Here is a 14,318-nt window from a genome sequence, read left to right as displayed (position 1 = left end):
TGGATCAATTTATTTTTTCCTGTTCCCACTTTATATACTGAGTACTCTTTTAGGAGTTAGAGAACTTGACTCCTTTTTATAAAGGATTGTATGTCTTTAGCTTTTCCTACAAATATTTAGGGGAATATACTGATCCAGGAACTGGAGTGTAAATAATGCTGATTGAGATTTGTGCAAATAAATATTCTCCACTCTTCCTATCATTTACCTGCCCATTCCATTCTGCCGTATTGAACATACCTGGGACTCAGGACCCCAGGCAGGTGGGACGGATGGTTTTGAGGCATGATTACAGAGAAGAGCAGCCTCTCCACTCCTTTTCCCTTGGCGTTTTCCAGGGAAGAGGTGGTGTTTGTCTCCGTAAGTCAAGGAGGAAGAGGCGAATGAGAGGAAGGGAAACAGAATCATCATCAACCTTCCTATCTTGAAGACCTAGTCATTGCCTTGGCTAGCGTTTCCTGGTCAAGCCGAGTGGTTGATCGTAGAAGAATCTCTCTTGACCATTTCTGTCCTGGGAAACCTGGCTGACGTGACCCTGCTGTGATGAAAGTTTAGGAATTCCTGGACACTGACAAGGTTGCTCAGTGACAAGTTTTTTTTTGTTTTTTTTTTTGCGGTACGCGGGCCTCTCACTGTTGTGACCTCTCCCGTTGCGGAGCACAGGCTCCGGACACGCAGGCTCAGCGGCCATGGTTCACGGGCCCAACCGCTCCGCGGCATGTGGGATCTTCCCGGACCGGGGCACGAACCCGGGTCCCCTGCATCGGCAGGCGGACTCTCAACCACTGCGCCACCAGGGAAGCCCTCAGTGACAAGTTTTTATTCTCAGTCTTCCTTCCGAGAGGGGAAACAGGAAGGCCTATTCTTCACGGAGGTTAGTCTGGTTTCTGTCCTTGGAGGAGCACTCTGGCAACTTTGAATTGGTGAATCCTTGAGTAACTTGAAAGTCGGTTTCCATCGCTGCGCACCGGACTGAGATCATGCCAGAATTCGCATCTTGGCTCTGCCCCTAATTAGCAACATTTTATGCAAGTTCCTTACCTTTGTTGGCTTCTTTCTGCATCTGTAAAATGAGGTGTATGAATGCAAAGTTCTCTCTGTACTCTGGAGGTTCTCTGCTAAGTTACCGGAAGGCAATAACTAGAAAATAGATCACATGGTGAGGATTTCCATGACGTAAATGTGTACTTTTGCAGAAACTCAATCTAAGCAATGTACAAAGGTCCAGGCACTCTGGTGTTAAATATATATTTATGATAACATGTGGCTTTGATTGAGTAATGGTGCTAGGGTCCCCGATGACAGTCTGTAAATTATTCAGTTTAGTTGCCATGCCAGTGTTGTCTTGAGTGCCATTCAGTGGGACACCAATGTGCCTCCAGTCTGTCTCTGGACTCCATGGGCATGATTCTTTGGCTAAACCCCAAGCTAAGTGGGGTTTCTTGCCCAAGGACCCCTAGACCCCCTGAAAACTTCTGAATGTGCATTTCTCTAGGAGAGGGTCCACAGCTTTCATCGGATTCTCACAAAGCTGCCCATGACCAAAGAGAGGTTCAAAGCCACTGATGTTTTTTTCTCTACCTCTGTCTTCCGAATCCAGGGTGATGGAGCTGACTTGCCTCTCCTTCTTTCTCTTTTGCTGTTCTTTAGAAAAAGCAAGTGAGTCAGACCAAGATCCGGGTCATCTCGACCATCCTGTTCATCTTGGCCGGCTGTGTTGTGTTTGTGACAATCCCCGCTGTCATTTTCAAATACATTGAGGGGTGGACGGCCCTGGAGTCCATTTACTTTGTGGTGGTCACTCTCACCACGGTTGGCTTTGGTGATTTTGTGGCAGGTAAGCACCCTGGGCATCCCAGTTACCAGGGCCCTGGTGGGGAAAATATTCTGCCGGCAGTGCTTTTCCGAACCATGAGAAAAGATGTGGGAGAAGCAAATGAAAAAGGCTCAGCATCACTGCTGCTGTGCCCAGGCTTGTTTCAAGCCCATGGTCCTATGCGACGTAGACAGCAGCGGGCTGCTGCCTTGAAAGGAAGCCAGCCTCTTCCTCCCCAGGTTGCAGAGTGTCCTTATCACCATATGAGTTATGAGTGAAATGAATTTCTCATTGGATTTTGGACTTCTGAATTGTATTAAGGCTGCTTGAATCAATTGATAAAGTCTATATTAGCAAGTGGCAAATATGAAACTCTGGAGAAATTAGCATAGAGTATAGTCTGCAGTGATCTGCAGATTAAGCTGCCTGATGCTGAGGTGAGAGCCACTGTCCCTGCAGAAGTTGTCCTGGGCATGTCCGGATGCAAGACTTAAGACTCAGGTGACCTACCAGGAGCTGAAAACTGCCCCGAGGGAATATAATATTATAATGGCTTCTGCATGAATGTATATGGGAGAAATAGCCTTCATTGTAAAAATAAATGCCAATGAACGGTGCTTAAGGAAGCAAAAGAAAACCACCATCAAATGCATCTAGGGACTGGGAGCTTGAAAATTGAGATGAGATCTGACATCTTACATGGACCACTTTCCGAGCGTGGTAGGAAGGCAGGAAGAGAAGGAGGAGGCCATCCTTCTCTTTCCTAATGGAATAGTTCTAGGTGGTCAGAGAGTCGGTCATTTTCTACTTCAAGAAGTGAACACTCTGACCAAGCAACTCTATCATAAGTTATACATTTATAGAGGACAGGGATCTCCTCTCCCGGAATCTGGAAAACAGCAAATTCTGGAGAGGGTGTGAAGGCTGGTCAGCAGGTGCATGGGTGTCTCCAGGTTAATTCTGGAGTGATTTTGTAGCTATTCCAACTGGGAAGAGGAAGACTGAAGTCCACTTTGTAGAAATAGCAGTTTTAACTTTTTCTTCCTTTTTATCGGCTAAGGACTAAGAACTGCAAAGTCAAAGTGATTAAAAATTGTTGACAAAGAGCCCGAGGCCTGGGACCCCACCAGTCTTTCCTTATGCACAGTGCTCAACCATTGTGCAGATCCTCAGCTTGGGCAAGAGGTCACTTGATGCCATTTGGTGAGAGGCCTGAAGCTCTGGAAAGACACCACACAGAGAAATGAGGAAAGTAAGAGGAACAACTGTCTGGTTAAGTCCTTAGCATCACCCATAGCTGCACTGTGGGAAAACTCAGCTGAGGTTCCAGTCCCAGGTAAACACATGGAACGGCAGCTGCAGTTTAGAGCTATTTCACCAGCATCTTTTTTTTTTTTTTTTTTTTTTGTGGTACGCGGGCCTCTCACTGTTGTGGCCTCTCCCGTTGCGGAGCACAGGCTCCGGACGCGCAGGCTCAGCGGCCATGGCTCACGGGCCCAGCCGCTCCGCAACATGTGGGATCCTCCCGGACCGGGGCACGAACCCGCGTCCCCTGCATCGGCAGGCGGACTCCCAAGCACTGCACCACGAGGGAAGCCCTTCACCAGCATCTTTAAGCTCCCCAGAGCATCATTTGCACTCTGTTGTGCTGCAGAGGCCCCTGTGCTAACACTGGCCTGTCTGGAGGACTGTCTTCTGGAGGGCACTTATGGTAAACCCTGCTTTCTAACCAAGCGCTCAGTTCCATCTGTCAACCTGTTAATCTGGGGCACAAATAGCACAGCCTTGGGAGTATGAGGTTTAAAAAATTACTTGTGATTTAAATGTATTATTTATCCTTATGAGCCACCATGGGCTGTGACTACAGTAGCACACACCAGCGCTTGAGCTGATGTTTACTTACCTGGTAAGGTTGTGACTGCCACTAGCACTGTTTATTTTTTGTTTTTTTTTAATGATCTTTAACAATGGAAGATTTTAATGGAGCAAATGGGCAAATCTACAAAAAACCACATAGAATTGTTAGAATGTTTTAAAGTCTGTTTTTGTTGTAACTGAGTGAGAGAAAATGGACGTGTTTTCCCCATGGGTTTTTGATAACGGTGGTTGTACATGTAAATATGTGTCCCACAGAGTACCTCTCTTTTTTTTTTCTTTTACTTTCTATTTTATATTGGAGCAGAGTTAACAATGTTGTGTTAGTTTCAGGTGTACAGCAAAGTGATTCAGTTATACGTATACATGTATCTATTCTTTTTCAAATTCTTTTCCCACTTAGGTTATTGAGCAGGGTCCCCTGTATAGCACTGTTTTAACTCCCTTACTCACCGCAGATTACAGAGCCATATTTCCTTTGTCCTGAAGTCTCCGCAGACTCGGGTCTTCTATAATTCATGGTGCTGACTGCAATTGGACCAGGCCCTTCTAAACTGTAGTTTCCAGGGCTAACGTAGACCAATCTGAAGAATGCAAGCCTTAGAACACTGGAAGTATGTCACAACCTTTTGGCAATACTTTTAAGAGCAAAAGGGAAGGATGCCCGTCATTTTTTTTTTTTTTTTGTGGTACGCGGGCCTCTCACTGTTTTGGCCTCTCCCGTTGCGGAGCACAGGCTCTGGACGTGCACGCTCAGCAACCATGGCTCACAGGCCCAGCCACTCTGCGGCATGTGGGATCTTCCCGGACCGGGGCACGAACACGTGTCCCCTGCATTGGCAGGCGGACTCTCAACCACTGCGCCACCAGGGAAGCCTGCCTGTCATTTTAAAAGATACATTAACAAGAGTTGATGGTTGCTGTGATTTGACAGGGCATCATTTCAGAAATATCGGTCAGAACATCAGTCACCATGCAGGATCAAGTGCTGGTTTATTTTGTAGCTGACTCACTTTAGGACAGTCTAACAACATTACAAGCATTTTGGACCCTGACTGGGAGCACATACTGAGTTCTGCATTCCAGGCTAGCCGCTGGTAAAGGAACAGGCAGCCTTGTTCGCTAGCGCGCCCTAGTGACAGTCTTTTTTGGGTGATGGTGACTTGTGAAGGTAAATATTTATTTTTAGATAGCTCCAAGGAGAAAGCTGCAGAGCTCTCTAGCCTAGCGCAGAGATGAAATGAACCTCGAAACCCACGTAATGTTGCAGAAACTCCAACTGCATCCTAGAGAAAGCTGAGTGGGGAGAGTTGCCTGAAAGGGCAAAACAGGGCAGCTACACCAAACCGAGGGGGGTTTAACCACAGAGCCCTTTAGCAAAATTTGGAATTCGAATTTTAAGAAGTGGCTGTAGCTGTGGAAACCTCGTGGGCGGCGTTGCAAAGTGGGTTTGGTCACCCCGAAAAGAGCCGCAAGCCACAGTGCCTGCCCAGCTGCCTTTGGGAGGTATTCTTGATACCATAAGAGCTCAGTATGGATTCAAGGATGCTAGATGAGGTTACAAACATGCCCCAGTGGGAAAGTCCAGTGATCACTCACCATGTGGTACCATAATTACCAATCCATGGTTCAAGTTGGTTGTCTTAGAAATGGCCACCTGCCTGCTTCAGTGGGCAACGACATCTCACAGAGTGAGAGCAAGGCTGTGAGTTATTTCGTGGAGCGTCCTTACTTCTTTAGGAGAGGGTGCTGGGCTTGGAATCTCTTTTGCACGGCTACCTTAGGCAGTGCCTGTAGGAGGCCTAGAATAAATAGGCTAATTACTTGGAATAATGACAGCTCCTTTCAGTGGGACAGCAGTCAATGCAGTCAGGCAACTAGTCGATTTGGTCTGATGGATTTTTACTGTAATCCCTATTTGTAAAGGGGTTGAACTAGCCGGCCTTGGAGGTCTCTTTTCTTTCTAGCACGGTGATTCTAATTGCTCAGTCTAACTGACCCTGCGGATTAGCATCATGTGAACACCATCCCTTGGTGAGCACTATTGCTTGGGTCCGAGTCTCGGGAATACCATTAAGTCTAATATTACTTCCGTGCATCTACTCATCTCTTGGTTCATGCATGTGCGCTTAAGAAGGACATGGTTCCAAGAGTTCCCAACCGTTCGGGATTATTTAATGATACTTTATTTTTATTAAATTTAAGGCAATTTAAGAAAAACTTGACAACTGGGCCTGCTCTGTTGTCCTCTAATTCAAGTCATTCATCGTCAAGCTCAGGTTTAGACTAGGTGGATCACGTTGGCCACTGGATATTTTTTGTTACGGGTATTGTGGTTAGTGGTCAAGATTCAGAGGAAGTTAAGCCACAGGTCAGGCTACTTTAAGGAAGAGACACGTCTTTTCCTGGCCATCCCACCGAAGTCACATTATGGATTACAGCAAGCCTAGTAGCTGTTAGATGGTGATGGACGACATTTCTGCTACACAGACTGGGATATGTTTGCTCTGCGAAGACTATATGCTAGATCCTGGTTAAAGTAACATTTGGTTGTTTTCAGGGGGAAACGCTGGCATCAATTACCGGGAGTGGTATAAGCCCCTAGTGTGGTTTTGGATCCTTGTTGGCCTTGCCTACTTTGCAGCTGTCCTCAGTATGATCGGAGATTGGCTACGGGTTCTGTCCAAAAAGACAAAAGAAGAGGTAGGACCCCTTTCCAGATTCTATGAATGTTCCTGAGATCAGATAGGCTCGTGTTAAGAATTACCTATCTCTATTCTATGGGCTAGACTGTGTCCTACTAAACGGAGGGCTTCTAGGCTTCCTCATTTTGAATCCTTGAATTGTTTTAAAAGCCAGGCTAAATGGAATAGCAGTTATTTCTGGATCCTTTTTTGGCAGGTGCGAGAATCTGATGACCCACCAGCCCACAGCTCCTGGAAAGACTAGTAAACAACAACTTATTTTTAAAAAAAGAAATGAAAAGAAAAACAAACAAACATAGCAGAGGTAGATTACATTTGAGGGAGGTGTGCAGTTGTCCCCAATCAGCAAATATGTGAATTTTTCTCAATTCCATATGAGACTGAAGTTATTGAACTGTGGCTGGCCGTGGGGAAGTGAACTCAAGGGGTCCCTTTCACTTATGCCCCCTCTTGGTTATCAGATCTGTAGAAACAAGTATATCTCTGTAGCCAGGGGCACACAGTCTTTCCTTCCTCAAATAAATGTGCATGGAAACCTACACAGAGGCAAGAAAAGGAAGGCATAAGGAGGAAAGGTAGATTTTGTTTTTTCAAAAAAATGTCCACGTAGTTCATCTGGAAAGAGAGGAAAAGAAATAAGAAAGAGGGAGGGCAAAGTAAAGAGAAGGAATGTGCTAAAGAAAGGAAAGGAGATAAAACCCAAAGAAACACAAAGAGGGGCAGCCTCTTGAAGGATGACCGTTCCCTTCCCAGAACGTGGTCATCTGATGTGGAAGGCCCCAGGAGAGCGTTGTTGAATGGAGACGTCTCCCAGATCACTCCTGGGGGCAATGCTTTAATTTTCCTGGCTTGCATAAGCCATGTCAATGCACTCTCCAGTCCGATTCCCCAGATAGCTAACTGGCCTGCTGAAAATCAGCTATAACGAAAGAGAAAGCCACAACATAAATACTGACGTTCCTCAATCCAAAAGTCCAAGTTACTCATCTGTACAGGAAAGCATGAGACTTTAACTAATAGCCCTGCTGAAAAAGAGCCCAGAGATTTGGGATTGATCCTCATGCAAAACTTCACTCTAAGGAAGTGTGTTCTGTGGGCTTTGGCAGAACACGCCCCCTTCCTGCACCTTGACCCTGGAAGTGTGGTTACCATGTGCCCTGGAGGGTCTTCTTAAACCAGGGTTAGCACAAGGCCATAGCACGGCCCAGATATAGGGTGATCACCTTGACCAGTGTGCCCAGGACTGAGGACTTTCCCTTTTAAAAGCGTGACATTCCCAGGCTAACTGGGACAGGTGGGTCACCTTTCCCAGATAGAGATGGATCTTGGAGGGACAGGGAAGGGCCAGGACCTGCTGAACACCTGCTTTGTGTCTGCTGAACGTGCTAGATGCATGCCTGCCTCACGTAACAGGAAAAACCCCGTGAGCTAGGCACGACCGCCCCGGAGTTATGCTGGAGGAACGAGGCCAGACGATTAAAAAGGGGGCGGAAACAACGGGAACTCGGGCCTGTCCGACTCCAAACATTGATCTCTGCCCCAGAATGCCAAACGCCTCTCCTCCTTCAGTCACGGTCTCCAGATCTCAAGCTTCCATCGGGTTCCCCAGCAGGTGTGCCTTCCCGAGCCACGTTAGACCCGAGCCCTTCGGAGGTGGGTGTCTAGGCGGCAGGAAGGGCGAGGGCAGAGGTAGCATCCCGGCCCTCCCGCTGGGCGATGCGGGGTGGGGGGGGCCCGCCGCGGCCTCCTTCCCGCGGGGACACCCGAGGGCTGTGCGCCTGGGGCGGAACGCCGAGGCGGAGGAGGATGCCTCAGCGCGTGGCTGTTTTCCCGTCTCTCCGCCAGGTGGGGGAAATCAAGGCGCACGCGGCCGAGTGGAAGGCCAACGTGACGGCGGAGTTCCGGGAGACGCGGCGGCGGCTGAGCGTGGAGATCCACGACAAGCTGCAGCGGGCGGCCACCCTCCGCAGCATGGAGCGCCGGCGCCTGGGCCTGGACCAGAGGGCACACTCGCTTGACATGCTCTCCCCCGAGAAGCGCTCCGTCTTCGCCGCGCTGGACGCGGGCCGCTTCAAGGCCTCGTCCCAGGACAGCATCAACAACCGGCCCAACAACCTACGCTTGCAGGGGTCCGAGCAGCTCAACAAACACGGGCAGGGAGCCTCTGAGGACAACATAATCAACAAGTTCGGGTCCGCCTCCAGGCTCACCAAGAGGAAGAACAAGGACATCAGAAAGACCTTGCCCGAGGATGTTCAGAAGATCTACAGGACCTTCCGGAATTACTCCCTGGATGAGGAGAAGAGAGAGGAGGCGGCGGAAAAGGTGTGTAACCCGGACCACTCGAGCACGGCCGTGTTGACTGACTGCATCCAGCCGCAGGCCGAGATGGAGAATGGCGTGGCCCCCACGGACACCAAAGACCAGGAGCGCGAGAACAACGCATTACTTGAAGGCAGAAACTAAACGGTAAGGACATTGGACTTGACCCAGCGTTGTGGGTTTTGTTTGTTTGTTTGTTTTTTAATTCACCCTGAGACACGTGCCTTAAACAAGACTTCTCGTTAGTCCGAAATTACATAGCATCGAAGAATATATTTCACTGTGCCATAAACGACTGAGAAAGCTTGCTCTGCCCAAAGGAATCAAAGAACAAGGACTTCACTTTCCATCTCGACCGCAGGACACCCAGGGAGCCTTCGCAGGCATAGGAGGTCACGGCCGCAGAGGTCAAGGGCACGTCCAGGCGATGCTGTGCCCCAGTGAAGCGCCGCCCCGCTCTGGCGGGTAGAAAAGGGCAGCTATTCCTTAGACCAGCCGTCTGAAAGGAATAGGTGTGTCTTTTAAATGGAGTCATTTCCTGAACCTACCGTTAGCGATATGTGCGCACACAGAAGGGGACTGGATTGGGGGGTGAAGTGGTACTTGTAACTGGGGTTAGAGTGGACATTTCAGAATGTTGCTCTGAGCTCCAATCTTGATACAAACGGTTCAGTGCATACCTAGCCTTTCTAAGCTCCAAATGAATGTCCTTGGGACCCAAGAGCACCTGGAATTTGTTGGAAGCAGATCAGAGCGCACATATTAAAAGGTGCAATTGCTTTCCTCATTACAAAAGAAAAAAAAATCACAAACATATCACACTGTGGATATTACCTTAACCAATGGCAGAAGCCTACTGAATTTTGTCTTTCTCACAGGGGCAGGTAGTCCCAAAGAACTTGCAAGCATTGGTGAAAACCCAGCCTCAGCCGCTGCATGGTTACAGGCAAAAATCATGCATTTTCCTCAGTGGGTGCAACGGTGAAAATAAACTGGCTTTTGAAATGTTCATGTTCACTTTTCCAGTGGAACTTCTGTTACAATTTGTTTTGATAAGAGGGGGAAAAATACCAAAACTATTGCCTTGCACGATGCCGGTGGCTTGCTGTTCTGTCTAGCTGATCCTAAATTTTTATAGACATCCTGCATGTCTGAGACACGCCAAGGAGGACCATGGCATCATTCCATCTCAGGGCTTCTTGTCCCTTTGGGTGTCTTAGGGTAGACATAGTGACCCGAGGCCCAATCTTGCTATCTGCAAACAAAAGGAAAATTAATCCCTCAACCAACCCTTGTACAAGGAGATCGAATTGTTTTCATTGCTTGCAGCTTAAGTGCCATTATTGCCATTTAAAAAAAATACTTAAAAGAAGTATTTGAAAGATTTCACTTTCCTGTGTGGGTGTTCCTTTATTCCGAAAGCATCACTTATTTTCCTTTGCTCCTTTCTCTCCTCACACCTGCTAGTCACTAAAATTGGAACACCACTGGGATTGATTGTTTCTAGGCAAAGAGTAACCAACAAGTGGTGATAATTATGATTCCATGAGGTTAGAACATCCAGTGAAGGAAAGGGGGGAGTGGCTAGTCATAGGTTTGGAGAGGAAGATTCTAAGTGAATTTTTATCAGAAAGGGAAAAACACGTACTAGGCCACCCATCCTGTGTGCGCCTCAGCCTTTTTCAGAGTTGGCTGGCCGTTATGCGGGTTCAAACTTAGTTATTTGTGCCACACACTTAAGCATTTGGACCTGGCAACACTGGGAAGTTGCTGGTTATGGACCTCCCAGGCTCGGTGCCACTGTTTGCAGATGTCACATAACTAATACAGAGAGGAGATTTATCACAAGATCACAGGACTAGCAGAGACTTCCAGAAACCATGTAATGCTTTCTGGGCTTTCAGGGAAAATTATACCCACCACATCCTTGACTACTGGAACCATGGCAGACCTCTTCCTGCCCATTTCCCCCAAATGCACAGCTCTCCCTTGTCTAGGGCACATGTAGCCCTCCGGCCCCCGCCCCCCGCCCCCCAATTTTAGGCTCTACTTAAAGTTTTGGCATTGCTTTTGGAAAGGAGCCAAATAAGAATCAAGTTTGATGAGACCCCTCCTGTCCGAGGTCGGTTTCGGTTAACGCCTCCACGGGGCTGTGGCTCACTGGTGACATCCTGTGTCCACATAGTAATAAATAGACACTTGGAAAACAATGTATATGCGGGTGTGGGTGTTGGTTCTTCCTATGGGAATCATTCCAGCCCGACATAAAATGTGTTTTAAGAAATTGGTAGATAACTGGGACTTTTCTTATTCTGTCAAGTTAAAAGCTTCCTGATTAAACTGTCCAAGGATCTCATTCATTTGGGTTTCCACCTTCTGTTACTTGGTACCTTCTTTATAATAGTGGGTTAAAATTCTAGACCCTATAGGCAGATCTGGCCAAGCGGCTTCCCTGTCTTGTATCCAGTGGCTTCTATGGGCCAGGCTCTAGATGAGGTACTTTATGGGCGTGGGCTCACTGAAACCTCCCAGCAATACTCTCCGGGAAGTGTTTGGAAACCCGTTATACAGTTGAAGACACAGAGGCTCAGGGAAGCTAAGTGAGTAACTTACCTAAGATCACACAGCAAGAAGGTGGTGGAGCTGGTATTCAAAGTCTATCTGACCAAAGTCTGCTTTTGACTTTGCTACAGCGTCCGTGTCATGCACCCTTGTGAGTGTGAGTGTGCGTGTGATTGTGTGTGTGTGTGTGTGTGAATGTGTGTCTTTCTAGTTTCAAGGACACAGCATACAGAGGTGGGGAGAAGATCTTTACTGCCAAGACGGTATGAGGTCTTTGTGTAAACATGGCCTAACGAGTTGCCCTTGCAGACGCTGATTGGACATTATTTTGGTTTTAGTTTTGGGAATGCTCTAGGTGGCATCCTTTCTGTATTGTTAAAAATGCCCTTTGAAAGCACACTTTTGCACTTTACTTGCTTATCCTGCAGGAACTCGGCCTACAGCTGGAATAGAACAGTTCAAAGCTCTAAGCTGCACACTTTACCAAACAGAACAGGCGTTGGTGTGTGTGTAAATGCTCGTCCAGATGAGTCAGATCACAGTATTATGGAGGGATCGAAAATAGCCCTTGCCTGGGAGTTCCGCAAGTACAGATGGGGCCGAGGCCCTGATGAATAAAGTCGAAGAAGAGCCCACCCTTTGTGGAGATTGACCCATTAGCTCAGTGGACAGAGTGTTTGACAAGCTATAACATACTCTCCAGAGGAGAAGCTGAGACTTCACTTCGTGTGTACAAGCTAAGATTTGGGGGGAGGCCAGTTGTTTTGGAGTTGCTTGAAAGTTACCTTTTTAAGATGGGACCAAGTAACACATAGAATTTGCGTGGATAAGGCAAAGCTGCTACAAATTCTACATACGCATCGGCACAGCCCCGTCCTTCCAACCTGCATTCCCCACCCCACCGTCAACCTGGAGAAAACGTTTTGATTTTGCACGTGGATAGAGCACAGGGGCAGTAACTTCAGTGCACGGTGTCCGTTGTTTCTCCTGGTAATTGGGTATTGAATTGCTCCTCCACATGGATGTGGTGAGAACCAAGGGACAATTTGGAGAGACTTCAGCTCAACACTCAGTCCTAATCCAATAGTGACTCTAGGACTTTATCACTTTTGGGGAAGGGCCTTACGTGTGTGTAGGTACGGGTGTCCCCGACCTACAGCTAAGGTGACTGGGACTGTTTGTCTGTGCTCCCCAGTCCCAGACTGTGATCTTGGGCCCCTCAGGCCCCTTGCCTATATCTCTGTTACCTCATCAGCACATCAAGGGAGTGGAACACAGCTAAGCGTTAAGGTCCCTTTTAGTTCTGCAGTTCCCTGACTAAACACTCCCTGGTCCATGAGTTAATTACATTTATTAAGAACATTACTACCTGGGTTTGTAAACACTGACTAACGGGCCCCACTCATTTTAGGCGAAGATGAGCGCTTAGTCTCTTGCCCTCTGGGATTTGTTTTCTTGGTGATTGATGGAGACCAGATGTATTTGGGAGCCTGGTATCCACATGAGGTCCGTGCCCTGTGTAGACTCACTCTGTCACCTTACAAGCACACGGTCACCTAGGGGACTCATGCCATGTGGGCATTTTTTGCATGGTGTTAAGACTAAAGAATTTTAAGCTGTTTTTATTTGCAGTCAGTTGTAGTAAAGTTTACCTTTGATTACTTTATGAATTCATATACTATAGACAGACATTTCTTACTCAGACGCCTACACACACACACACACACACACACACACACACACACACACACACACACAGAGGAAATGGCTGCTTTGGGTTCTGTGAGGACTGTTCCATGTTGAAAGTCCTAGTTGTACTAGATGTTAGCAAACCACCCTTGCCTCCCTCTGAGATGATGCTTCGAGGCTGAGTCGATTGTCGATGCTGCTCATATATTTGTATGCTTAGTTTTGGGGGTTAGTGAGAATGTGGCCAGAATTTGGGTAGGGCAGCTTTTTACTCACTGTATTGGGTAAGAATGTCGACCATTCCAATGTGTACTGTGGTTTCTGAACCATAGGAAAGGCATAGGAAAACAAACAAACATGCAGAGGCTCTCTGAAAAAAAAAAACATAAGAAAAGCCAGTCCTGCATTTCATGTCTCTGCTTCCTGCATCCCGCTGATGTCTTAAGGGGGGAGGGTGATATACTTTCTCACAGTTATGATGCAGCTGTGTGCAGACAGTGGCTGCGTGAGCAGAGGGAACTCTTGGTGGTAGAGTGTAAGAGCTAGTAATGGCCTTGGAAAATACAGATGGCAACTCTGTGAAACACAGGTGACTTTAATTTGGCTTTGTGGGTGCTGTGAATTCTGCGTATGGAAACACTGGAATAGCATGCTGATTCCAGGGCTGTAAATAAAGTCCCAGCCTCTGTCCTTGCATGAGGAACCAGCTGCTTTGTACTTACTTCACCACCCCACCCACAGGCCATGGAAACCTCAGTCCTCCCAGGGCGGTCCCCAAGTCATGTGACATCGGTGCAGTGGCAATGAGGAGAAGTAAGAGGTGTCTCTGATTTTACCGAACGTGATCGTTTTCACAGGTGCCTAAGAGATTTGGAATCTTTCTGTTCTCGGTTCTTAAGTGAAAAATCTCAAATAGTTCCCTGTGCATTACGAAAAAACCAAAAAACTCCTTGACAGCATTCCCACTCCATCTCTACAGCGGTCTTGCGCTGTCCAGGACAACCGGGAAGCCTCCACTCTGCCATCAGGGCTTGAGGTGAGAACGTGCAGGGGTGCCTAGAAGCGATATGCAAACCCACCCACATGCCAGCCTCTGGTCTCTCACCCATCCCAGAGTCATAGGCAGGGGACCCCGTGACAACGATGAACCCACGTGTGGAGGTGTTTTACCTAATTTTCTCTCTGTAGGATTTCATGGTGCTTTAAAAAAAAAAAAAGGCATTTTACAGAAAATAATGCAGGGTGGGGGGAGGAGGGAATTTCGTAATGTTCTTAGGAAAAGTACAAAAGCAACTTTGCTTGTAACATTTCAATAAGCTGTGCTGCTATTGTCTTTATTTGATGATGTA

The 14,318-nt window shown here is 47.5% G+C and overlaps 1 protein-coding gene across 4 annotated transcripts in view; it reads left to right on the top strand.

Annotated features, from left to right (window-relative positions):
• The window catches only part of KCNK10 (potassium two pore domain channel subfamily K member 10), a 143,626-nt gene extending 130,263 nt beyond the window's left edge, over nt 1–13,363 (top strand). For all 4 annotated transcript variants that reach the window (XM_030883659.2, XM_060295152.1, XM_060295153.1 and 1 more), the window contains exons 5-7: nt 1,651–1,837; nt 6,252–6,394; nt 8,242–13,363. In XM_030883659.2, the coding sequence (XP_030739519.1) occupies nt 1,651–1,837; nt 6,252–6,394; nt 8,242–8,862 (951 nt within the window). In that variant the 3' untranslated portion in view covers nt 8,863–13,363. The remainder of the gene's footprint in view (nt 1–1,650; nt 1,838–6,251; nt 6,395–8,241) is intronic.
• The last annotated feature ends 955 nt before the right edge of the window (nt 13,364–14,318 follow it).

Source organism: Globicephala melas, chromosome 2 (genome assembly GCF_963455315.2).
Source record: "Globicephala melas chromosome 2, mGloMel1.2, whole genome shotgun sequence".
NCBI lineage: Eukaryota > Metazoa > Chordata > Mammalia > Artiodactyla > Delphinidae > Globicephala > Globicephala melas.
This window is presented reverse-complemented; position numbering and strand designations above follow the sequence as displayed.